The sequence below is a fragment of the Mirounga leonina genome, unplaced genomic scaffold (assembly GCF_011800145.1).
Source record: "Mirounga leonina isolate KUSES-001 unplaced genomic scaffold, KU_Mleo_1.0 Mir_151, whole genome shotgun sequence".
Taxonomy (NCBI): domain Eukaryota; kingdom Metazoa; phylum Chordata; class Mammalia; order Carnivora; family Phocidae; genus Mirounga; species Mirounga leonina.
In genome coordinates, this window is record NW_023270377.1 from 25866954 (window position 1) to 25890015 (window position 23062).

At 39.6% G+C, this 23062-nt stretch overlaps 2 protein-coding genes across 16 annotated transcripts in view; one reads left to right on the forward strand and one right to left on the reverse strand.

The window, feature by feature from the left end:
- The window catches only part of KANSL1L (KAT8 regulatory NSL complex subunit 1 like), a 151726-nt gene extending 145884 nt beyond the window's left edge, over positions 1-5842 (forward strand). For all 11 annotated transcript variants that reach the window (XM_035007245.1, XM_035007234.1, XM_035007240.1 and 8 more), the window contains 4 exons: positions 122-176; positions 1426-1538; positions 3138-3306; positions 4198-5842. In XM_035007245.1, the coding sequence (XP_034863136.1) occupies positions 122-176; positions 1426-1538; positions 3138-3306; positions 4198-4428 (568 nt within the window). In that variant the 3' untranslated portion in view covers positions 4429-5842. The remainder of the gene's footprint in view (positions 1-121; positions 177-1425; positions 1539-3137; positions 3307-4197) is intronic.
- Positions 5843-6374: 532 nt separating this feature from the next.
- Positions 6375-22474, reverse strand: RPE (ribulose-5-phosphate-3-epimerase). 5 transcript variants are annotated; one of them, XM_035007247.1, is made up of 7 exons: positions 22254-22473; positions 21552-21583; positions 16042-16121; positions 11199-11338; positions 10672-10806; positions 9870-9956; positions 6375-7674 (listed from the first exon to the last, which is right to left on the reverse strand). In XM_035007247.1, the coding sequence occupies exons 1-7, from the start codon at positions 22362-22364 to the stop codon at positions 7552-7554; spliced, it is 708 nt and encodes a 235-aa protein (XP_034863138.1). In that variant the 5' UTR covers positions 22365-22473; the 3' UTR covers positions 6375-7551. The 5 variants fall into 5 exon arrangements, with proteins under 5 accessions (XP_034863138.1, XP_034863140.1, XP_034863139.1 ...); XM_035007249.1 differs by lacking the exon at positions 16042-16121 and having other exon boundaries at positions 22243-22474; XM_035007248.1 differs by lacking the exon at positions 21552-21583 and having other exon boundaries at positions 22243-22472.
- Positions 22475-23062: the final 588 nt, after the last annotated feature.

Sequence of the window (23062 nt, forward strand, 5' to 3'; positions counted from 1 at the left end):
CAACCATTTGAATTAATGGAAGCCCCAAGGAAAGAAAACATTACTGCATTAGCTGTGTGTGCTTAGAGAATAAAATTGCTACACTTAGTTAAAAGCTGAAATTGGTTTGTATCTTCAACAGCTGGAGGATGGCTGTTCTTCAGCCTTTGGATGAATATCATGTAGGTGAAGAGGAGGTAAGTTGCCTTTCACTTATGGACAATTGCACTTTATATATTATGAAGCCCGCTTAATTTGGTGTTTGAGGAACTAAAGGGAAACATAAGCCCCTTAACATGCACTGATTTTTTTCTTTTCACTTATGAAAACAAAATTCTTCATTAAGGATATTAGTTTCATTAGAAAAATATTTTCGTGCAAATTTGCAAAGACAGTAATCTATAAAGAAATGTAATAAAGAAAATACAAATCTTTTGCTTACATGAATTGTTGAAATACTGAATTTACATGAGTATCTATATTCATTCCCAGTATTAGTCATGTTTTTCTGCATGAAGAGATTTAGTTTTAATATTCAAGTCTACAGTGCCACATTCAAAACGTTGGGAACAAACGGCTTTTGAATTGGGAAACCTTTGGACTTGAGAAAGTAATGTGAATGTGATGGGTCCATCACATAAGACATAGAGGGAGTCTAGGATAGTTCTCATAATCAAATATTAATGTTTCTATAGAAAACAGTTCTAGAATTTGGCCATCAGGCTATGTCACTGAATGAATTAAGAACACTTGTTGTTTCAGAGTTTTAGAATGCAGGAAAGGGACTATGAGCCTGTATGGGTAAAACTTACATTAAGACAAGAACAATTTCAGGGAAAAATACTATATAACCAAACTAATTTGAAAGTGATGTTCTGTAGAAGCACTATTATGTAAGACATTTTGTGTCATAATCTTTCTAGGCCCACTGTTTTTCAACTATCAAAATTAACTTTTTAATGCCCTCCCCTCTTTTAATGTGCTTTTCCCTAGTTTAGAATGATCCTAGCCAGGAAACCCAAATTCTTAAACCAGTACCACCAAAGTCTTAGAACTCCAGATTAAGTCATTAGTTAATTTTCATTTTTCTCAGTTTCACTTTGCTTTGATATTAACATTCCTAGAACAGTAAAGGGCAATCAATATAAATCTTTGAATGAATTAAGCATTAAGAGAATTTTTTATGCAAAGCACTGTGAACCTATCTGTAATCTAGGTAAGTCTTCAAATATGACCCAATAGGAAAAAAGTTGTAAAAGAGGGAAGAAAAAAAAAAGTTAATCCCTCTATTTTGGAATTTGAAGCTCATCTCATAATACTTGTTCTCTCAATTTAGATTTATTTTAGAATTTTCTTCCTATATTCTCTTGATGAGGAATTGTTTGACACCTGTTCTCATATTTCAAAGTGTTTCTGATAAAAGAAAAACTTTATTTCTAATTCCAGGTAGAAGATCTTTCTGATGAAGTCTTCTCCCTAAGACACAAAAAATATGAAGAGAGAGAGCAAGCCAGATGGTCACTATGGGAGCAAAGCAAGTGGCACAGAAGAAACAGCAGGCAGGTGTTAACAATTTAAAAGCCCAAACCATGAAATCCATGAAGAATCAACAAAAATTCTGCATGAGTAATGAGAGAGACCCCTAAAAAGGAAGAAAATGTACTACAGAACATCAGTTATTTGTGCACTAGAAGTGAAACATGGCATTTATTGAGTACATTCCAAATAGATTTTGTCTATGACTGATGAAATGCATTTCTCTATTTTTCTCCACTACTTCCTATTGCTTACTGTCAATCTGAGGAATAGATTTAACTCAGCAAATGATGTGAAAATGTAGGCCATTTCAGTACACTTTAACAGCAGCCCTAATGCTAGGAATTAGAATCCGGGTGATCTATTTTAACAGAACCACTTAAAAAACATGTTGTTCTTAAAAAAATTTTGCTCAAGAAACCTGTCTAGTCTAAAAAGCAGATGGTCTAAAATACTTCAAAAATATGACTTTGGGGGAAAGGAAATTAAATCCTAAAAACATAATTAGTAATTATATATTTGAGAAAGTCCATGGTATTTTATATTTACAATGGATTGTGTTTTAATATAGCCAGAACTCACAAAGCAAGATCGTGTTCAAGTCTGGTAGTCCGCTAGATTTAATGTGGGGGCATCTCTCATTTGCTTAGTAAGCTGACCTTGAACACAGATTTGAACTATATGGGTCCACTTATACAGAGAATTTTTACAGGACAGTCCTATAAATGTATTTTCTCTTACGGTTTTAATAACATTTCCTTTTTCCTAGCTTACTTTATTCTAAGAATACAGTATATAATACATATACAAAATGTGTGAATCGATTGTTTATATTATCGGTAAGGCTTCCTGGTGAACAGTAGGCTATTAGTAGTTAAGTAAGTTTTTGGGGGAGTCTAAAGTTACATGCGAATTTTTGACTGCATAGGGGATTTGGTGCTAACCCCTGTGTTATTTTAAGGGTCAGCTGTATTTTTTTTGCTTTTTTTTTTTTTTTTTTTTAAGATTTTACTTTTAAGTATTCACCCCACATCCAACGTGGGGCTAGAACTCACAACCCAGAGATCAAGAGTTGCAGGCAATACCCATTAAGCCAGCCAGACACCCCTTCAGCTGTATTTTTAAAACTCATTTCTCTGTTTAGGTCTCAAAATACCCAGATTTGTTCTAGATCCTTATTCCAAGAGCTGTCTTAACACACATGAGACTCATTTCTCATCTTTCTCCACATTCCAGAGATAGAACTTTCCAGAAGTAAAGAGGAAAATGTGAATTGAGTCCTACATGGATGACATCATAATATAGAATACTCTGGGAACTCAGAAAGACTGTAGAGATCAAGTAACTGTCCTTCCTCATTTAAAAACAAAATAACAGTAATAACAAACCCCACCAAAACTCAAATCCACTATTATAATTTGGCAAATTCACAAAATATTATTTCTAAAATACTGTTTAAATCTTTGAGATAACAGGAAGATCAGCAGATGAATTTTTTAAAATCTGGGCAGGACTGTTTCAAGCTACCAAGTTAAATAGACTTAGTGATAACTTGGGGTTGTTCATAAAATGTTAAGAACTGAAGAAGCAACAATTAACTATTTTCTTGATTTTCTTGCTAGAGCCTACAGTAAAAATGTTGAAGGACAGGACTTGCTTTTGAAAGAATACCCTAATGACTTCGGTGGTGGTCAGCACTGTGCTGCTGAAAGTCCTGCTGCGCTTCCTTCAGAAAGCCAGGATCTGAGTGCACAGAGCTCACCTTCACTAAATGAAAGTCAAGAAACCAAGGTAAGTGGAATATATACAACTAGTTAAACCTCCTTTTAAATGCCTTTTTAACCTTTTAAAAGCCTATGTGTAGAAAGTGCTTGTTAAAAAAGAAGTTAAGAAAGGGCAAATTAAGGATTCATCATTACTTAACAAATCAGTGTAAAATGCTGGGTACAAATCAGAGAGGGTATGTATTCCAGCATTCCTAGTTTCTATCACTAATAAACACTTTATCTTTTCATGTAACATCTCAGTATCTAGTTTCACCTACTCACTCATCTGTTAGGAAATGGGGATTCTATCCAAGTTTCATTACAAAACCAATCTGATTAGAGAGAACAGCACCTGGCACACAGTAAATGTTAGCTGCTATTTCTTTTTCCAAGAGATTTTTACCTGTCTCCCCATAGATCCAGTTGTTACCTCAAGGGGAGTGTTTTCTAACAGCATCTATACATTTTTGCACTGTTCTTCATAAGCAGGTGGCGGAAAAGAACGAGATCTAGAATGGAGAGCAGAAACTATAGAAATTAATCGCCAAGTCGTAGAAAGTGTGGGGAAGGAAAAGTCAGTAGATGTCTGTAGTAATTATGGGCTGAAATGAAGACACTGAAGTAGGAGGAGATCAAAACACTTTGAAAGGGACTTTCCGAGCGTGCTCCGATGCCCAAAATGAAGGCTGATGCCCAACAGCAGCGTCTCCTCTTTGTTGAAGGGCAAGGGAAATGGCTCTCAACAATTCCCAGTAACGTCCCATTTGAGTTGCTAGATACTCAGGTCGAAATGAAAGTTTGTACATTTATGCACTAGAGAACAAACAGTAATTACAAAACTGACATTAAAGGATTATCTGATACATGAATTTAAACAAATTAGTTGAAACTTAACTGAAGATGTTCTCTCTTCCAGTCTTTGTGGTGGGAACGACGGGCTTTTCCGCTGAAGAATGAAGACACAGAAGCCTTACTATGCCAGGATGAAAAAAAGGATCACAGTGAAAGTTCGAGCCCAGCCTCCTGTGGTGAAATCTTCTGTACCAGTGCACCAGAGAACGGTCACCATCCGAAAAGGCAGGCAGACGAAATGGAAGAGTACAAACCTTTTGGTCTAGGACTTACTCATGTTAAAAAAAATAGGTGACAGGGAACAGGTTAAGAAAAGTATGTAAGTGAATGGAAGACAGGAGAAAAAAAATAAGCCCTGTTCTCCATCCCCCACCCCCTTCAGTCACAATTCCAGAGTAAGAGCATGTACTGCATGTATTAATCTTTTATGCTGTTATAAAACAGGCAAGGTAGGTCTCTTTTTCCTTCCTGAACCACAGGAATAACTAGCTTTTCACCTACAGACAAGTGCTAGTCTTTTGTGTTTATGATGCAAATCACAAGCACCAAAAAATTAACTGCTGCAATCTGATGTTAAATCACATTACTGGGTAAATGGTTTTTGAAAGATGTTATACCCACACATACATATATATATATACAAATATACCTGTGCATCAAATGACAGCTCTTTTTCCTATACATTTCTATGTAATTTCTATGGTAATTCATTAAAATTGCCTCAGAAGTATATTTGAATATACAAGTATGTGTGTACAAAGTATACATACGTATACACACACATCGTTTTAAAAAACACTGGCAGTGGCCACTCCACTTGAAAATGCATGTATGAACTACCCCATGAAGTTTAAGCTGCACTCTAAAACAAAGCACAGGTTCCAGTGATAATGGATATCTAAAAGTCTTGATGATGGGGAGGGGATTTTTTTAAAAAACATGTTTAACCAATAGAAGTTATTTATGGAAATTTCTATACCAGATAACACAATACGCCTTTATTTAAAATCACCATTATCTGTTAGACTAAACACAGGTTACTTTCCATTCACTCCTAACAGATTACGACAAGCTTAGTAGAGTTAAATATTGGTCTCTTTTAAAATTGAACTTTATTTTATGTATCTCGTGAAGAGAAGACACCAACTTAAAATAAGCAACAGGAAAGTACTATCAGTATAAAAAATGTTGTATTTCTAATGAATTTGGTCATTCCTTACTATAGCTCACTCTATTCAAATAAGCATCTATTCTTACTTGTATTCTAGAGTGAGAATTAAAATTTTTCAAAGGGTAATGCTTGAATACTGAATACAGGAGTGTACATTAAGGAAAATTCCTTTTGAAGCTATTATCACGTAACTTTTTCAATGTAAAAGTTGAGGACAACTCTCATGTTAAAAAAAAAAAGGTTATTCAAGTTATAGTACCCATATAACTGACAATCCTGGCCATCTGGCCTAGTCTGGGGGGATTTGACACTAAGTTTTTTGTTAGGGATTGGAAATTATACTAATCCCTTTTAAGGAAGGAAAAAATTCAAATTCAATACTGACAAATTTTTGCTTGTAGTTTTACTGTACATTTATTTTTAAAAAAGAAAAAAGCCGGACAAACCCAAGTTGTCTAGGCAAATAAGCTCAAATCTTTCTGTCATGTCTGACATTATAATCTTCTATGTAAGTTTTTTAATTAAAGTTATTTCTATATGCCTTGTGTTGTCTGATCTGATTAAACACCACCTATTGATGGCACAAACGTTTCCTAAGTCAAAATAAAAACCGACAGATTTTTACATTATAGGATAGAAAAAAACCAAGCAAGCTCTAGTCTATGCGGAAGTGTTAATGTTCTTATTTTTCAAACCTATTTCTCAAAACTCATAGTAGCCTAAAGAAGCTTAATGATACTGGTCTCCTGTTTATTTCTTGCCATATGTATTATGTAGCAAGAGTACTGGCAAGAATGAAACAGCGGATATGTATTGTCAAAGTATAATTTGGGACACAGTTTTAAATATTTAGTTTACAGATTAACTCTGTACCTTGTCATCTTTTTGGCCTACCTGGTCTTTGCTGGATTAATATAATATATATCCTTGGGGTCAAATCCATAGTATCCAGAATATCCTCAGCCATCTGGTTCTGCTACATGGTAAAATTAGATTGCAAATAAGACAGTGTTATATACAAGAGGCTTCCTTTGCCTAATCTACCTTCCAAGGGCTCCATTTGTAAAAAGAGTACAAACCAGAACTCCTGTGCCCTACTGGGTTCTTTCCACGGTACCAGCCTGTTGCTGAGCTTTAGTATCTTCATTTTTTAAATGGGGACAAAAGTACCTGTCCTACCACTCGTTAAGAGTGATTTGTGGATTTAATGAGCTTATATTGAAGTACTTTATAGGCTACAAAACATAAATGACAGCACCTTTGTATTGAGCATCCTCAATTCTCTACTATCCTATAAATCTGGGAATAGTAGTGAAAGCTTTACATATAATGTATGATCTCTCTTAATGCTCAACATAACCCTGCATGGTTATTATAATTATATTCAATGTATAAATCAGTTAACAGATATGCAAAGACACTGGTTGATTTGATTTGCTAAAGTCAAATAGATGGAAAGGAGAAGAGTCCAGATTCAACTCAATTGAGTTTGTTTCCTTTCCTCTCTGCTCAGAGCTAGCACAGTATTATTTCATGTTCTTACGAATGGTGAGTAAGAAAAGGGACAGGTGGGGATCACTGTATAACCTGCCCCTCCAGCAGAGCTGACAAAAACACCTCGATAAAAATCTATACTTGTACTTTAGAACAGACCACCTGAAATCCCTGGGCTTCATCCACTGTTTTTACAGTTTTTATGTATCAAATATAAGGTGCAAAGTAAAAAATAGATGTTTAAGAAGCAAGAATACAGTGTGCCATCCTAGCCCTATTCAAACTTCGATTTTTCACAAGTTCATTCTTCTCATATTGTCATGTGCACACACAAATCAAAAATGACATACGGAACAGGAATAAGGACTTCCTTTGCTTTGGAAAACCAAGAAACGAGAAGATTTAAATTGCAGAAAAAATTTTTTCATAGTAACTAGTACACCTTCATTAGGCTTTAAGACACATTTTTGTTTATAACCTTAATACAGCCATATTTTTACTTTATAAAAATCAAGTCTCCCAGTAAAAATGGTATTTTACCACACTAATCTTTAAATTCCATCACTAAAACTGTACTTATACACACCAATTTCTAACCTCTTGGAACATTCTGCAGAATAGATTTTAGTCCCTGGAATGAATAGCTGCTCAGAAAAACAGCACTGCTTTTTTTATCCAACTGTGATAGGATTTGATAGTCAATATTCTTGTCGTCCAGTAAAAAGATTTCATGAGCATCAACTCCTTGTGGTTTCATCGATCAAGAGAACGTTTCTGAGCAGCTTCTGAGCAAACATTTCTTAACAGGTTGATCACAGATCTGGGGTCATCACTCCTCATAATGGCACTGCCAGACACAATCATGTTAGCTCCTGCCTGGAAGAAGTAAACATTTAAGTTATGCTTCAAAGGAAGGGGCACAGAAGCTTACAACAATTTCTGGACTAGAGTTTCTACCCTTGCATCTGTCAACACTTTAACTGTACGAGAGCTACCTAGAGATGAACAGACTTAAGCAATCTAGTTCAATGAAGACATAAGTTGAAATGCTTAACAAATGAAGATATCAAATTGTTTTTAAATGTGTTTAAGAAATCACAGACATTTTTGTAACCACCTTTAAAATAAGCTACATTGTTGCAGCTTTGCTAATATTTAGAAAAAGCTGTAAAAACCTTTAATCTTCTATTATATAGATATTATATAACATAAAATATAGATATAACAAATATAAAATATGACACTATATAATATATATTATATAGATATTATATATTCTATAGATACTCTATAGATATTATATATATATTCGCATATTTTGGAACATATATAATATTCCAAAATATGCAAATATTGACAAGGCTACTAAAAAAACAAATTATCTTTTAATCTTTCAACTATGTAGTTGACCCTTGAACAGGGTCAGGGGTACCAACCCTCTGTGCAGTCAAAAATCTGTGTGTAACTTTTGACTCCCCCAAATCTACTAATAGCCTCCTATTGGCTGGAAGCCTTACCAATAACATAAACAGTTGAGTCATACATGTTTTGTATGTTATTATGTATTACATACTGTATTTATAATAAAGTAAGCTAGAGAAAAAATGTTAAGAAAACCATTAGGAAAATAAAATTACAGTACTGTAAAAAAGGACTCATGCAGTTCAGACCCATGTTATTCAAGGGTCAACAGTGTATGAATTGGCAGACAATTACTGCTAAAATGTGAAACTAAAATATGGCAACATTAAATAATTTCTCATTTTGATGTCAGAAAGAATGAAACGCTTTTTAATATATGCTTCACTGCATTCCAGAAAGGCTTTGAGGGGCTTAAAAAAAGATGATTTCAAGATACTTCTAAATGTGGAAGCAAAGAAATCAAAGAGAAAAGCAAGAAAGGTAAATCCAAATTTAGCTCTGAACTCCCAGGATTTGACTCGAGGAGGGAAACCCAATCTGTTCTGTGATGATCTACCAGAACAAAGTCGCAGGAGGCTACTGGGAGGGGCCCCAGGGGGGAGGAAAGTTCCTCCCAGGAGACACTCACTCTGTGATACAAAACACAGCATCTCCAATGACATTCCTCATAAAAGTGAAAAAAAAAAAAATAGTTTTGTAGGGTTACAGCTTGACATGTGTTTTAATGTAAGCAGGAAAAGCCCAATGGCACAGCGCAGTTCAGTAGAAAGAATTCCCCAAGTAGCCAAAGGATATATGCTCACTAACTGTTTGGTCAGCTCCTCTTCCATCTCACAACCAAGCTTTTGAGAAGCTATCAAGCAAAAAAGTATGGCATTTATACAATAAACAACTGAAAGTGCAGATCAGACTGTGTCGCTTAACAAAAACGGGCCACAGAAACGGTCATGGCCTGCAATGTTAAAGGAAGGGCTGGCACCCCCCCCCGCCCCCTTTTTTTTTTAAGATTTATTTTTCAGAAAGCGAGAACGAGCAGGAGGGGCAGAGGGAGAGAGAGAATCTCAAGACGACTCCACACTGAGCATGGAGCCCAATGCGGGGCTTGTTCTCACGACCGTGAGATCACGGGGCTGGCACCCTCTTAGGAAGGAAGCTCAGGGCCCAACCCGGCTCAGCTAGTTACTTGGGAAAACGCATCCCACCCACAGGTATCCAGAAATCAGACCGAGATATCCATCAGAAATGGCTCTAGTCAGTTCTTGCAAGGGACAAACTAGTAACTAATACACCTCAGTTACACAAAACCACCACCTTTTCACTTTATAAGCAGGTATGTTTTCTTTCCCTATTTTGGAAAAACGTCTTACTCCAAGGCCTAGAACTTAATAATCTCCAAAAGGCTGGCATTCAGCATATTCTTTAAAAAAAAATAATTTCCTTCAGCGTTACTCAGATAACTGGGACTTACTTTTTAATGATGATGTGATTGCTCTTCATTTTCATAGTTCTACATTTGAATAAGAAAAATACTCTTCCCAAAAAGAAAGGCAATTTAGGAAATGGAGGGGAAATCTCTTTGGCGCACAGACAACGTCCTAGACACATGTGAAAGGAAACTGGTCTGGGTCACAGCTGAGGAGCAGTCTCACCTCTGCACATTTATGGATGGTATCCGGACCTACTCCACCATCGACTTCTATGTCCAAGGATGGGAACTGAGTCCTCAACCAATGAACCTAGATATACATGAAGAAATAAATGACTCCTATGGTGGATATGCTGGGGGCTGGGGGGGGGGGGGGGAATAAAACCAAATAAATAAAAAATCAAATAGCCAATATCAGCCACTACAATAGAACTCCAAATATCTCACACAATATTTATTTGTTTACTTAAGTTTATTTATTTAAGTAATCTCTATACCCAACGTGGGCCTTGAGCTCAGGACCCAGAGATCAAGAGTTGCGTGCTCTATCAACTGAGCCAGCCAGGCACCCCATCACACAGATAACTTTTTATTAATACAAACTATGACTGGGGATACCTTCCTTTTTAATATACTGAGACAAATTCAGTTTCATAAAAGCAAGGCTTGTTCTGTTTGGGAAATAGCATTCAATTTGTCATGGCTTGGCAGAGACTCTACCTCATGCAAATAAGACAAAGACAAAACCCTCAATATTCAATGAAAAGAGATCTCCCAAGAGATCTAAAGGCTACAGAGATTATAGCTTTGAAAGGAAGTTTCAAGATTAAGATGTAGTATTTTTTCTGATTTCCGAACCTAAATCTCTTACAGCATCTGTCACACCGTATTACAGTGTTGTGCGGGCATCCCTCCCACGCCACCTTCAGAATGAAGACAGGTCTCAACAGGCAAGCGGTTCAAGTATGCTTACTCAATGAGCACAAATAATAAAAGCCTCACCCCCAAATGAAATATTTCTTTACCTTTGGCATCATATCTTCCATGAATTTCTGCCCTCCAAACCCAGGTTCCACTGTCATAACCAAGGCCATATCTATCTGATTAGCCCATGGTGCCAAATACTCAACTGTAGTTCCCGGTTTGATGGCAAGGCCAACCTGTAACAGAGACAAATTTGCTACAGCACATTAGCAATTATTTCTGTATTATACTATTGTGGCAGATCAGACCCAGTAGAAACACCTTTCTTAAAGAGTAGAACAGACACAAGAAACGGAATGCATAAATTATTCAGACTATAACTACTTTTTAAAAAAGTCAACAAGGCTACCCAAATGTAAATGTTTCTAAAAGGCAGTCATTTTCAGGAAACATGGGTGGAATCTAGAAATCCTGTCTAACAAACAAGTTATACTTAAACTCGGGCTTCTGGGCTGAAGAACAACTGTCCCAGTCTGGTCTTGTGTGCCTATCACTTCCTGTCTTCCACCCAAACTTCCACACTGACAGTGAATAGTAGAAAACATTACTGTCACTGCTGACCTCTCACCTTCATCCCATTCTCCCGAATGTCTTTAATCAAAGCCCCTGGGTTCTCGGTAGCCTCAAGATGAAAGGTGTATTGATTGGCTCCTGCTACAGCCATTGGTTTTACCCACTGTTCCGGCCTGGACACCATCATGTGCATATCTAGAAAGAAAAGACACATCTCCTAAATATTACTGAAAGGAAAATACCTGGCTCAGATTACTGAAGCCAGCCTACCGTTTTTGCTGTTTTGGATAATAAACTATTTGGCATTAAGATAATTCTTAAATAATTACCCTTCTGTATAACTAGAGCTAGCCTCGTTTGATCTTAAAGATAGGGTTTCGGTTAAATTCACAAAAAAACTACAGTTTTCCACACAAGGCATATGGTGCTGTATATGACAACTAAGGACTAGAATTCAGGAAACCTAGGCCCAGGAAATGCCACTCTAAAAAACTTTAAAAAGTCCTATTATCTATGCAGACTTAATTCCTCATTTATAAAATAAGAAAACTAAATTAAATGATTCTACCAATATCTTATGGAGCACTTACTGCACCATTAACTATTCAAGGCCCCAGGGACAGAGCGAAAAACAGACAAAAGCCTCTGCTGACGGGATTACATTCTTAGTGGGGGAGACAAACCATAAAGAAAAGCAGTAAATACAGTACACACTAGGTTGGTAGTTAATACAGCCAGTGTGGCCGGGCAGAGGGGGTCAGGGGGAGAATAGATAAGAGGGCACAGGGTGAGGAGACTTGGGACAGAGCTCTGGAGGCCACTGGGCTTTATTCTGAATGAGATTGGGGGGGGGGGGGACACAATGGGCTCTTGAGTGAAGTGACCAGATCTCACCGAGCGGGCCATGGCAGTCACCCAGGGGAGCAAGGCCAATAGCAGTCACTGAGTCTGGTGAGAAGCGGTGGGCTCCTGGCTCTGCAGCTCGGGCCAGTGGGAGTGGCCAGAGGGGGTGGGGGTGGGTGGGGGCGACAGGAACCAGGAAAGCGCAGGAGGAAACTGCAAATCTGACCACATCCTAACTGGACAGCTCAAGTCACAGACATGGGCTGGGGAAACAGGGGTGGCCTTCTGTAGGATCCTGACTTACAAGACCAATTAACGAGAAGGTGGCTTAAAAGAGGCTGAATCGAGAAATGATGCTGTCAAGAAGGCAACTGTAAATATTCCTGTGCCGGATGGATGTGCTAAGAAGAGCTGTGAGTTTGTTTTTTTGCCAGAGGAAGCATATTTCTGATAGAGCTGAGCTATAGTGAAAAAATTTCTAGTATTCTAGAACTCAACTGAGACCACAGAATGCAATAAGGCTTTGAAAACTATCAGGAAAAAGAGAATACCGCTTGACAAATGAAGCCAAGGTTAATAACAAAAGTAACAAAAATAAAACCTAGGTGAATAGGTAAAACACTGATAGACTATTTGGTGTTTATTTCTTTGTGTTCTAAACAAAGAAAAATCAATCTGCTTTAAAATATCTGTTTACTCATTCCTGAAATTACCAGACTGCTATGCTGTTCAGTCTCCAGCACGTGGTCCCCACGAGCAGCCCTCACTAGACGATCTCGTGTTCAGGGAGCCACCGGTCAGTGAAGCTGCCTGTAGTTATGTACTGAGGTCAGCAGTTCTCAAACATTCGATCAGCAGCCTCCCTTTACACTCTTAAAAATTACTGACCACCCCCCCCACAAAGGGCTGTTGATGTGGGCTGTATTTATCGATATTTAAAATGTATTAGAATTTCAAACTAAGGAATTTTTAAGTGTCTACTTATTAATTCATTTAAAAATAATAAGCACTAATAAATCTGTCACATGTTAATAAAAGTGACATTATTTTACACTTTTGCAAGTTCCTACTGTCTGGCTTGACAGAAGACCTCTGTATTCTCACATGTGCTCTGCATTCAGTCTGTTGCAGTATGTTGTTTTATATGAAAAAAAGGGGGGAAAAGTACAGGGAAAAGGGAGGGGTACATTAATAGCCTTTTCAGACCAGTGCGGATATTCTTCTATTTCTACCCCAAAACCCAACAACTAGGACTTTTATAAAGGTTAGCTGCAGTGTGGGATCTGTAAACTCTCCCAGGGACCTGCCTGCGCTTTGTCACACTGAAAACCGCAGGCCTTTCCTAAAACACTTTGAACAGATCTAAGTACCAGTTCACTGAATTACACAGCTTTTCCAAACAGTGACACATTTCATTATATCCTATCAGAAAAATCACACTTATTAAGATCACTACAGATTTTATCGGAAAAGCTGTAAATAGAAAGCTCACGACCTCACAGAGGCAGACACAAGTTTTTCAAAATTCAAATTTTCCCTTGCAAGCTCTAACTTTATCAGTGGAAACAAAAATGAGGTATCTTCCTTGAAGTGACAGGCTAACTTAGTTATTTTAAAGAAAATGTCCGTAAGATCCCTGAGTGGGATAACCATAGTTCGTCTGCCAGTTGTTCATTCAAGTGAAAATAGTGGTAGTGAGAAAGGCCGCCAGTCAGTTCACAACTCAGGGTGGTGCAAGTGGTTTTCCCCAAGAAAACCATCACCATATGTAGTTCCCACTCTGCACACCCAGTAGTGAAAGACACGCACCCGAGGATCAAGATTTACTGTAATGAATCATCTGCACTGATTCTTCAAGGGTATTTACTATGAACAACAGGGTGACGAAGAATAACGTAATAACTCCTTGGATAGTTCAATACCATTGCTCTGATTCGGGCCATGCACCAACAGACAAACTCACCACTGCACCCGTACAAATAATGGCAAATAACCCTGTCTTACGAAAACAGTGTTCACCTCCTGTTCCATCTGCAAGGGATTCCTGTGGGTCCTTAGACCACACCTGAAGACCGCTGATTTAGGGGATCACAAAACAAAAACAAAACACAAAAACAACAGATTTTCCCTCTCACTTGATTGCTTAACGGTTACTACCACTCAATACTGAGACTGAATAGTTCAGAACTTAAGCAGTTATACATGCAACTTGTGAATTACTTCTTAGAATGTACACATGAATCAATTATCCAGCCACCACCAAGATCCAAGAATTAAACAAAAAACACACTTCTTAGGTCACAAAACCCAGACATTAAGGGATTGGAGTCCATTCATCTTTATTGTAGACCCACTTCTAGACAGACTGATTAGCGAGCTAATGGCAAATAAATGAAAAACAGAAAGAAAAAGCAGACTCTGTGTCGTTGCGGTCAAAAGGGTTGGTAAGACAGGAGACACAGACAGCAATGAGAAGTGATGCTAGGAGTCCAAATAAGAGAGGAAAAGGAAAAAAAAATTCTTTTAAATCCATACAAAGCCAGATGCGGAGGACTCTGTGGCCATTGAACAGTAGGGGCAAACAAGGTTACTTATTTCATTCACCTCTGATATTCCTAAGACAAATTTATCTTGGAAAATTCATTTTCTAAAATGTAATAAAAAAGTTTAGATCATAAGAGGCTTACATTCCATTATCTGACAATTTCAAAATGGTGAACATGCCAGTTGAACACGGTTTCCCTCCTGCTACATAAATTGGTAAGGTACAGGGGCGCCTAGGTGGCTCAGTTGGTTAAGCAACTGCTTTCGGCTCAGGTCATGATCCTGGAGTCCCGGGATCGAGTCCCGCATCGGGCTCCCTGCTCGGCGGGGAGTCTGCTTCTCCCTCTGACCCTCCCCCTGCTCGTGCTCGCTCTCTCTATCTCATTCTCTCTCTCAAATAAATAAATAAAAAATCTTAAAAAAAAAAAATTGGTAAGGTACATTTTCTTTCGTGCAAAGTCCATGGATCCTAGGAAGAGGCTCTGCCCGAAAGACATTTCTACGAAGACAGCAATGATCCATAGCGGCATCATACAGAACAGCAGTCACTAGACTCACGTGGCCATCGAGAGCCTGCGATATGGTTAATGCCACTGAGAAGCTTCATCTTTCATTTCATTTAATCTGAACTAACTTAAATTTAAATAGCCACATATGGCTAGTGACGACCATATGGGACTGCACAGCTAGAATCCTTCATAAAATTGGTCCACAATCTGCTGGAAAAAAAAAAAAATCTGTTTTATAATTCCAAAAGTTACATAGGAACATATTTATAAAAATTTGTTAAATTTCTTATGTACAAGAGATTTGTCAGGTTAAGCCATTGCTAACTTAGTTTAAAAGAGCAATAACAACATGTGGACTGAATCCATGTTCACGAGAAATAACTTCCAGGTCACTGAGTCTTCTTAAAAAGCTTACCTCACCTTATTCTACAATACCACAGTGGAGCGTACATAGGCCCCACTTGTAGAAACTCCAATTTGCATGAAATAATTGGTTTCGCTTCTAGACCATAAATCGGCTGATTTATAAATTCATTTAACAATTACACTAAGCGCCAATCTTGTGTGTATGCTTACCTTTAGGAAAACCACAGTAAACAAAGTGGATTAAATTCCTGCTCTAAAGGAGTTTACAGTTAGATAAAAGTAATCTGATTGAAGGAATTTCTAGAAAGAAAATTCAGAAGGTGATAGGATAACTGGACAAAGGTTAATTTAGGATGGGGTGCTTAGAAAGGCCTCTCTGAGGAAATGCCAAAAATTCAGGGCCAAAAGATAAGGCAGAGCTGGCCAAGTGAACAGTGTTCCAGGCAAGGAGATCAGCGAAAGTGCCAAGGCCCTGAAGCAAGAAAAAGTTTGGCTTATTAAAAGCAGCCAATGAAGCCTCGGCACAGAGAGCAGGGGAAAGGGTTCAAGATGAGATTGGAAGTTGAGAAATCAACCATCTACTTTTCCTTTACTTGAGCAACACATCCGGCTTCCGACAGCATAACACCCACTTACCAAAGAAAGGGTCCTGGCCTAGCTGCTTTCGGAGGCTTTCTACCACAGGGTGCCCAAAGGTGATGTTGGGAACAAAATGCCTATAAGACAAACAAAATCTTACTCTGAAAATGTTTTCAATTCAGTTTCTGTATTTTTCTCAAATGTATTCTCATGGGGGTAAAGGGGATCCTCTGTGATTGCAGTATTTTTCAATGCAGTATTTAACATCAACAGTATTAACAATACCAAAACATCTTGGTAATTTCAGTTTTACAAAGCAGGATTTCCTTGATATTTCAACAAATCATAACAACGTCACAAGACTTAACTCTATAATTCATCATCCAACAGGTAAAAATGGAAAGAAGACACAATCAAAACCCAAGTTATGACTTGCCCAAGTCACACACTAGTTAGGAAGTTCTGGACTCTGACACGGGTCTCAAGCCCTCACCTGTCAGAGGCTGCCTGTGGCTACTACTAAACCACCTCGATCACAGGGCACTAAATGACAATTTATTTAACATTTCTTAAAGATTATCAATAAAGAAGCTTGATGTGTATATTAATAACCACCATTTCCAGAGGGCTTACAACATGCCAGGTGTTGTACCTTCTTTCATTTCATCTTCACAACAGCCTTATGAGGGAGATGCTGTTCTATCCCCCAGCTGAAGAGCACAGGATACAGAACTTCCTGAAGTCACCCACTTCATAATCTGTGGAGGCAGGATGCAAATGAGGTCTTCCTGACATCCGACCCAAAGTACTACACACCATAACGTACTCCAGGTAGTCCTTCTATCGCTAGCTCACTTCAATATGGAACAAAACCCTCTATACAAGGACCAGCCTGGGTTTTACACAGAAATATGGGAGTTCCTGCCTACCCAGAAAAGTTTACCATCTCATTGGCAAGAGACAGCTAAGGCAAGAGACAGAATCCATGACCTACTGGTACAGCTGCTGGTGAGAGCCATCTCCCTCTCCCTCCACATCCAGGTGGCCCGTGCGACTCGTTCTCACCAAAGACTGTGAATTTAAGTGATGGGTATCACTGCAGAACCCAGGAGGTTAAGAAGTGTTCCTCTTTTGCTCTCACTTTACTTTCCTATCAGTAGAGAAACCCTTAAGGAATGACAGTCACAGGATGGAAGCAAACGATGTCCCTGAATTTCTTCACGGGAGGACATTCACACTCAACTGTGACATGACCAAGAACTACACTTTATAATATTAATCCACTGAACTCTGGGCTTTATTGGTTAAAAGTAGTAGGTATTACCCTATGTGAGGATCGCAAGAAAAGCTAAACAATAACAAGTGGGCAACCTGAGGTAAGTAATATGGCACATTAAAAGAGGAGAAGATCACAAGATTTACAGAACAAATAGAATTTGTAAAGATGGGAAAAGAAATGAAGCAAAGGCAGAAATAGGCACGTTACATTCAAAGAAGGGGAGAGGTGGTGGTGTTCAGCTTGGCGAGCGTGAAAAGAACAGGAGGTGGACTGCGTCACATTAAGGGTATCGAAAGCCAGGCTCAGTGGCTGGACTCCATCCTGTGGTAAATGTGAAGTGAGGTTTTAAAGCCAGAAGCAGCTGGCTCAGTCCGTAGAGCATGTGACTCTCGCCCTTCTCAGAGCTGGGAGTTTGAGCTTCACAGTGTGTGTAGGGATTACTTAAAAAAAAAAAAAAAAAAGTATTAAAGCAAGAAGCAAATAAAAAATAAAGTGCAAATAATAAAACAGGAAGATGGACTGGGCAGTACATTGGAAGAAAGGAAGTAGGTGTTGGCAAATGGCAGGGAACTGTAAGAATGGAAATGAGGACCGATACACGCGACAGGATTGTTAACTGATTAGATTTGCAGAGCTGAAAAGAGAATAAACCATGATTAAGATCTTAAGCTTAGAGGACAGAATGAGTGCTAATAAAAAATTAAAACTTACATGGGCCAGCCACCATTCTAAACACGTTCCATACGTTAACTCATTAATACCTCACAACTCTCTGGGGTAGGTACTCCTATCATCTGTATTTTACAGCCGAGGAAAAGAGGCTCAAGGTCACACAGCCACTAAGTGCTGGAGGCAGGCATTAAACACAAGCCATCTGGCTCCCGAGTCCAGGCTCTTAACTAATATGCTCACCTGCCCATCTATGATAACAACAAAACAAGAGAGTTCAGGGGAGGAGGAGGAGAGGTCAGGATTCAGGGCAACTCCGAGAAGGACCGGCTAAGGTGAATGGACGGGTGTGGACACTTGCACTTGCAAACACTGTGGTCCTTGGAGGTTGGGTTTCCAGTATTTAGAAAAGCATTCTACCGTTTACCTCAGAGCAGTGACTGCCTGCGCTACGGATAAGATGCTTATTGTGTTTACTCAGAACTTGGCGGTGAGGATCGGAGAAGCAGACAGTGAGGTTTACTGGATACTATACAACTCTGGAATGAAAGGTTTGGATTTTGCTCATTGTTCTTGTAACCTGCTGCATGGCCTTGGGAGGACTTTTGTTGCCTCAACCTTAGGTTGCCTTTATAATGAAAAGAGACTGTGTCTATTTTCACATCCATCTAAACACACACATCTTGAGAAAATAGGAGAAAAAAACAAATATACCTTTACCTTATTGGGAAACAAGAATACAATATCACTTAAAACTACTCATCCCCAAATTGTAGGACTAAATGCACTGATGATCACTGCAATGCACTGGGTTCACCACAGCCGCTGGAAGAATATAAACCTACCGACGCCCTCAGAAGAAACCAAAGGCTTATGGTTAAGCCGGAACAAAAAAGGGCAACAAAGCCAAGCATGAAGTCACGGGGTTCTAAATTTGCCTGATAAGAGTAACCTTGGGAGCACTTGTCACAAAAGGATTTACAGGCCCTACTCCAACCCTAGGACACCAAAGAGGACCTGAGAATCTGAATTCTTGACAGATGCCCTGGGAGTTCTTACCAGACCAGCTTGGAAAATACCAAATTATTTCACTCTAATGAAGAGAAATCTCATCAAGGAAGTCTGTTTCATCATTATATTATTCTTTTTTTTCCCCCTTAAAGGTACTTTCTGAAGTCTGCAAAAAAGAAAACACAATAAAAAAGTATCTTTTTTCCCCCAGAGACTTCCTGAGATTAAGCTGTAATTGTTTCCAACACAGGTATACAATTATTTTCTCTCTCATCATGTATCATCATCAACCCTAAATTTTGTTTACAGTTGTCATACAACCGATTTCAGACAGATAAAACCTTTACCAGATCTCCCAACAAGGCTAAGATGGTAAGAAGATGATTAAGGTTGATCGAAAACGTAGCAAGACTGTAACCAGAAAACATTTCCCGAGAATCAGGCAACACAATTTCATATGCCTACAGGGGCTGGCAGAAAACATGGAGGAGCAGAACAGGGCAGATGGGGACAGGAGACAAATGAAGAACATCCATTAGCCTAGCTAATGGAGGTTGTGGACCCAGTACAGGCAAATCTTCGGATGTTTGTCAAAGGTCAGCAATCTAGTACTAATGTGACATCTCCCCAGTTTTAAATCCCGGTAACCAATTTAGAAACTGCTTATTTCCTCTCTTCCTACACTTAGGACCAACACACTTCTGGTCCCTGTCATGACAGATGTATATGTTTTCCAATTTTCTAGAGAACTCACTTGTTCTTTTTTTCAAGTATCCAACGATACTAGTGCACGGCCCTCCCCCCGCCCCCAAAATAATCCCAAAACTCGTTCCTGACTTTCAAGATAAAGACATTCAGTTTTAATCAGGAGAGAAACTGGGGGCTTCAGGGAGAAAGGGGAAACAACAGGTGCATCCAAATTGTAATACTGGGGTTTTTTTTTTTAAAGGGACCAGGAAACAGAAAAGCACGAAGGCAGTACCTGGAGGGAAGGTAAGTCGTGGATGGCCACCTTGGAAAAGGGAGTCCAGGCCCCCACTTGCATACACCTGGCCCAGGAAACAAGGCAGCTCAGCCAGCTTTGCCTTTTCTGGCGGGACATCAGGAAGAGGTTGGACCTCCCTGAACTAGTTTCCTCCTTTGCAAAAGGGGAATAAAAAACACCTCTTAGCTCAAAAAGTTGTGAAGGTTAAATGGGAAAGGTTTAAAATGGTGTTTGGAGAATTTAATTTTGTCAAACCAAGAGGTTACTTGGCAAAGGGGGAAAGGAGTCAATAAAAAACAAATACTTTTATCTTAATAAGCTCCGGGCCTGCCATAGGGCTGGGAGGGGACAAACGTTATTCATTAGAGATCTATTATGACAGATCCAATCATTCATTCAGCCAATTATAACTAAGCCTATCACAGTGCTTTACCTGAGGAGGACTGAGGTGAGCCAGAGACTCTGCTTTCAGGGAGTTTACACCGTAGGAGAGACGTGAAATAACAAAAATAAGTGTATAGTTACTCTTCAAGGAAAAAGAATGTGTTAATCATTCTCTGTAAGCCCAGGTCCCACAGGAGACATTAGTTTCTGAGACAACACAGCTGTTGCCTGCTTCTAATCCTTGCTCCTCCATTTCCTAACTAGGAGACCTCAGACAGGTGACTTAACCTCTCTATGTCCAATTCCCCACTGTCAAATGCTGGTGCCAATAACAGCCTCATAAGGTTGTGTGAATTAAACCACAAAGAGCATCAGAACCGAACTAGTTAAGTGTTCAAAAGTATTAGCTATTACTGTTATCATTAATATTCCTGACCTGTGAACAGAAACATTTTTTTTTTCCATTCAGTTACTCAAACAGGGTACAAAACTTATTTAAAAAACCAAATGGCTTTCCCTATTAAAAAAGACTACATACATATACATGTAGCCTGCTCTATCCTGAGGTAGGTGTCTCAGACAAAAAATTTGTGTCCCAGACATGAAAATGTAGCCATCTCTGAAGATACACTCCATTCAGCTACGTGTGAAAGTTCAGAACTTTCCAGAAAAGCAGAATTATGTACATGATAGCACAATAAAAATCAGGTTTTTGTGAGAGATAATATTTACTAATCTTACACACTTAGCCTAGAATTCTTAGTATTCTAAGGTCAAGATTTTGCCATCATCAGTTGGGATACTGATAACGGAATGAGACGCAAAAGGAAAACAAGCTTTAATCAGAGAGAACAAAGGAAGACAAAACTCTTGTTAACAGGAGTGACATAAAAAAAGGAAGTAACTGACCATCTTTTGTAAATAACACAATTTGCAAATTTGCATGAAGTCACACAGGAATTTTACCTATTTGAAATATATTTTATTTTTCTACCCCAACCCAAAGTAAAGGCTGTTATTACTTTAAGGCCAGTTATCAGCAGGGCTCAAAAAACTACTTGGCCAATCCAAGAAAATACAACTTGCAACTCTGTCACAATGTTGTGTAATCCTGAGAGTCCTACTGTTTTCTCTAGGTTCGTTTCCACGTCTTTTGGCCAACTTCAAAAAACTAGCATCATCCTGGTTCTGAACAATATTGATTATGTGCTGTAACTACAGTGCTTAAAAATTACTTACAAAAAAACTGACCTCCCTGAAGAGCAGGGTGCCTGAAGAGAAAATAAACAGGAAAATCAAAATTCGAACAATGATACAACAACTAACAATTACAGAGAATTTACTGTAGGTCAGGCACTGTATACTTATCGTGTTAGCTCCTTTCATCTTCCAAAGCTGCCTAAGCGGTAGGTTCTATTATTACTCCCATTTTTCACATAATGAAACCGAAGCTCAATGAGGTTAAGTAGCTTGTCCCGGGTGACCCATCAAATGGCAGAACTCGGGCAATCGCACTACAGGTGCCAAGCTCTTCATCGTTATAGAAACCTTTCTCCCCAGCTTTGCCACTAACTAGCTATATGAGCTTGGGCAAGTCATGCCTATCCCCTCGGGCCTCAGTTTCTCTTAACTGAAAATGAGAGACGTATCCTAGAGGCTTACGATTGCGACCGGGTCCCAGGTGCTAGGAGACCACACGTTACGTGGGGGGAGGGGAGGTGGAGGTTTGGGACGCAGTCGCAGCCCAGCATTCGGCCTCGGTTCGCTCCAGGAAGGGCCTTCAGGACCCTCACCCCAGTCCCTTTGTCAGTACCGCGTTTAGAGTGAGGCGCTCTGCCGTACAGGGACGCCGTGCACCCAACAGGCACTCAATAAAGGTGCGCCGAGCCCGCCCCGCGCGGCAACCCTGACCCGAGCCCCGAGGAGTTACCCGTCCATTACATCCAGGTGCAAATAATCGGCCCCAGAGTCCAGCATCCGGAGGCACTCAGCCCCTAAATTGGCCAAATCGCTGTTAAGGATGGACGGGCCAATCTTGCAGCCAGACGCCATGGTGCCGGTTCCCAAGAGCAAGTTACCCCCGAGCCCCCCGGTAAGACGAAAGTGTCGCCCCGATTGGCTGCGCAGTTTTAGCCCCTTCCCGGTAGAGTCTTCCGGACTCTACCGGAAGCAGCTGCCCGGGGGGAGGAAGTTCCGCCTCCCCGGGGGCGGGCTGTCTGCCCAGGGGCTTTGGGGCGGGGCCTCGCCTGCAGGCCCATTCTTCTTTCCCTTGACCTTCCTTCTGGAAATGAGCCTTTTAGGTTTTCCAGTCCTAGCAGGATTCGAGGAGTTTTTTAATTTTTTGCTTTACGTCCCCTGCAGTTCCCTTTCCTCGGCTCTTGTCCTCACTCCACTTTTTGCTTCCCAATTGTTTGCATCTGTGCTGCTTTCCTCTCTTGGGCTCTTGTGCTTGCCTTTAAAAAACAAAACGAAGGGGCGCCTGGGTGGCTCAGTAGGTTAAGCGTCTGCCTTCTGCTGAGGGCATGATCCCACGATCAAGCCCCGAGTTGGGCTCCCTGCTCAGTGAGGAGTTGGCTTCTCCCTCTGCGCCACCCCCACCCCGCCCCACGGGTTGTGCTCTCTGGCTCACAATCTCTAATAAATAAAATCCTTTCTTCTCATCTCTGTCTCCTTGAACTCCTCTGAAGAGGTGAAGGAGTCAGATTTAGGGCAGAGTCCTCTCTCTTCCAGATACGAACTGGGTAACGTGG

Coding starts and splice junctions, on each gene's coding strand:
- RPE (XM_035007247.1), bottom strand. CDS start 22,364: ATGGCGTCTGGCTGCAAGATTGGCCCGTCCATCCTTAACAGCGATTTG. Junction 10,807..11,198: donor TTCGGGAGAATGGGATGAAG/GTGAGAGGTCAG, acceptor TCTCTGTTACAG/GTTGGCCTTGCCATCAAACC. Junction 7,675..9,869: donor CCATCCATAAATGTGCAGAG/GTGAGACTGCTC, acceptor TACTTCTTCCAG/GCAGGAGCTAACATGATTGT.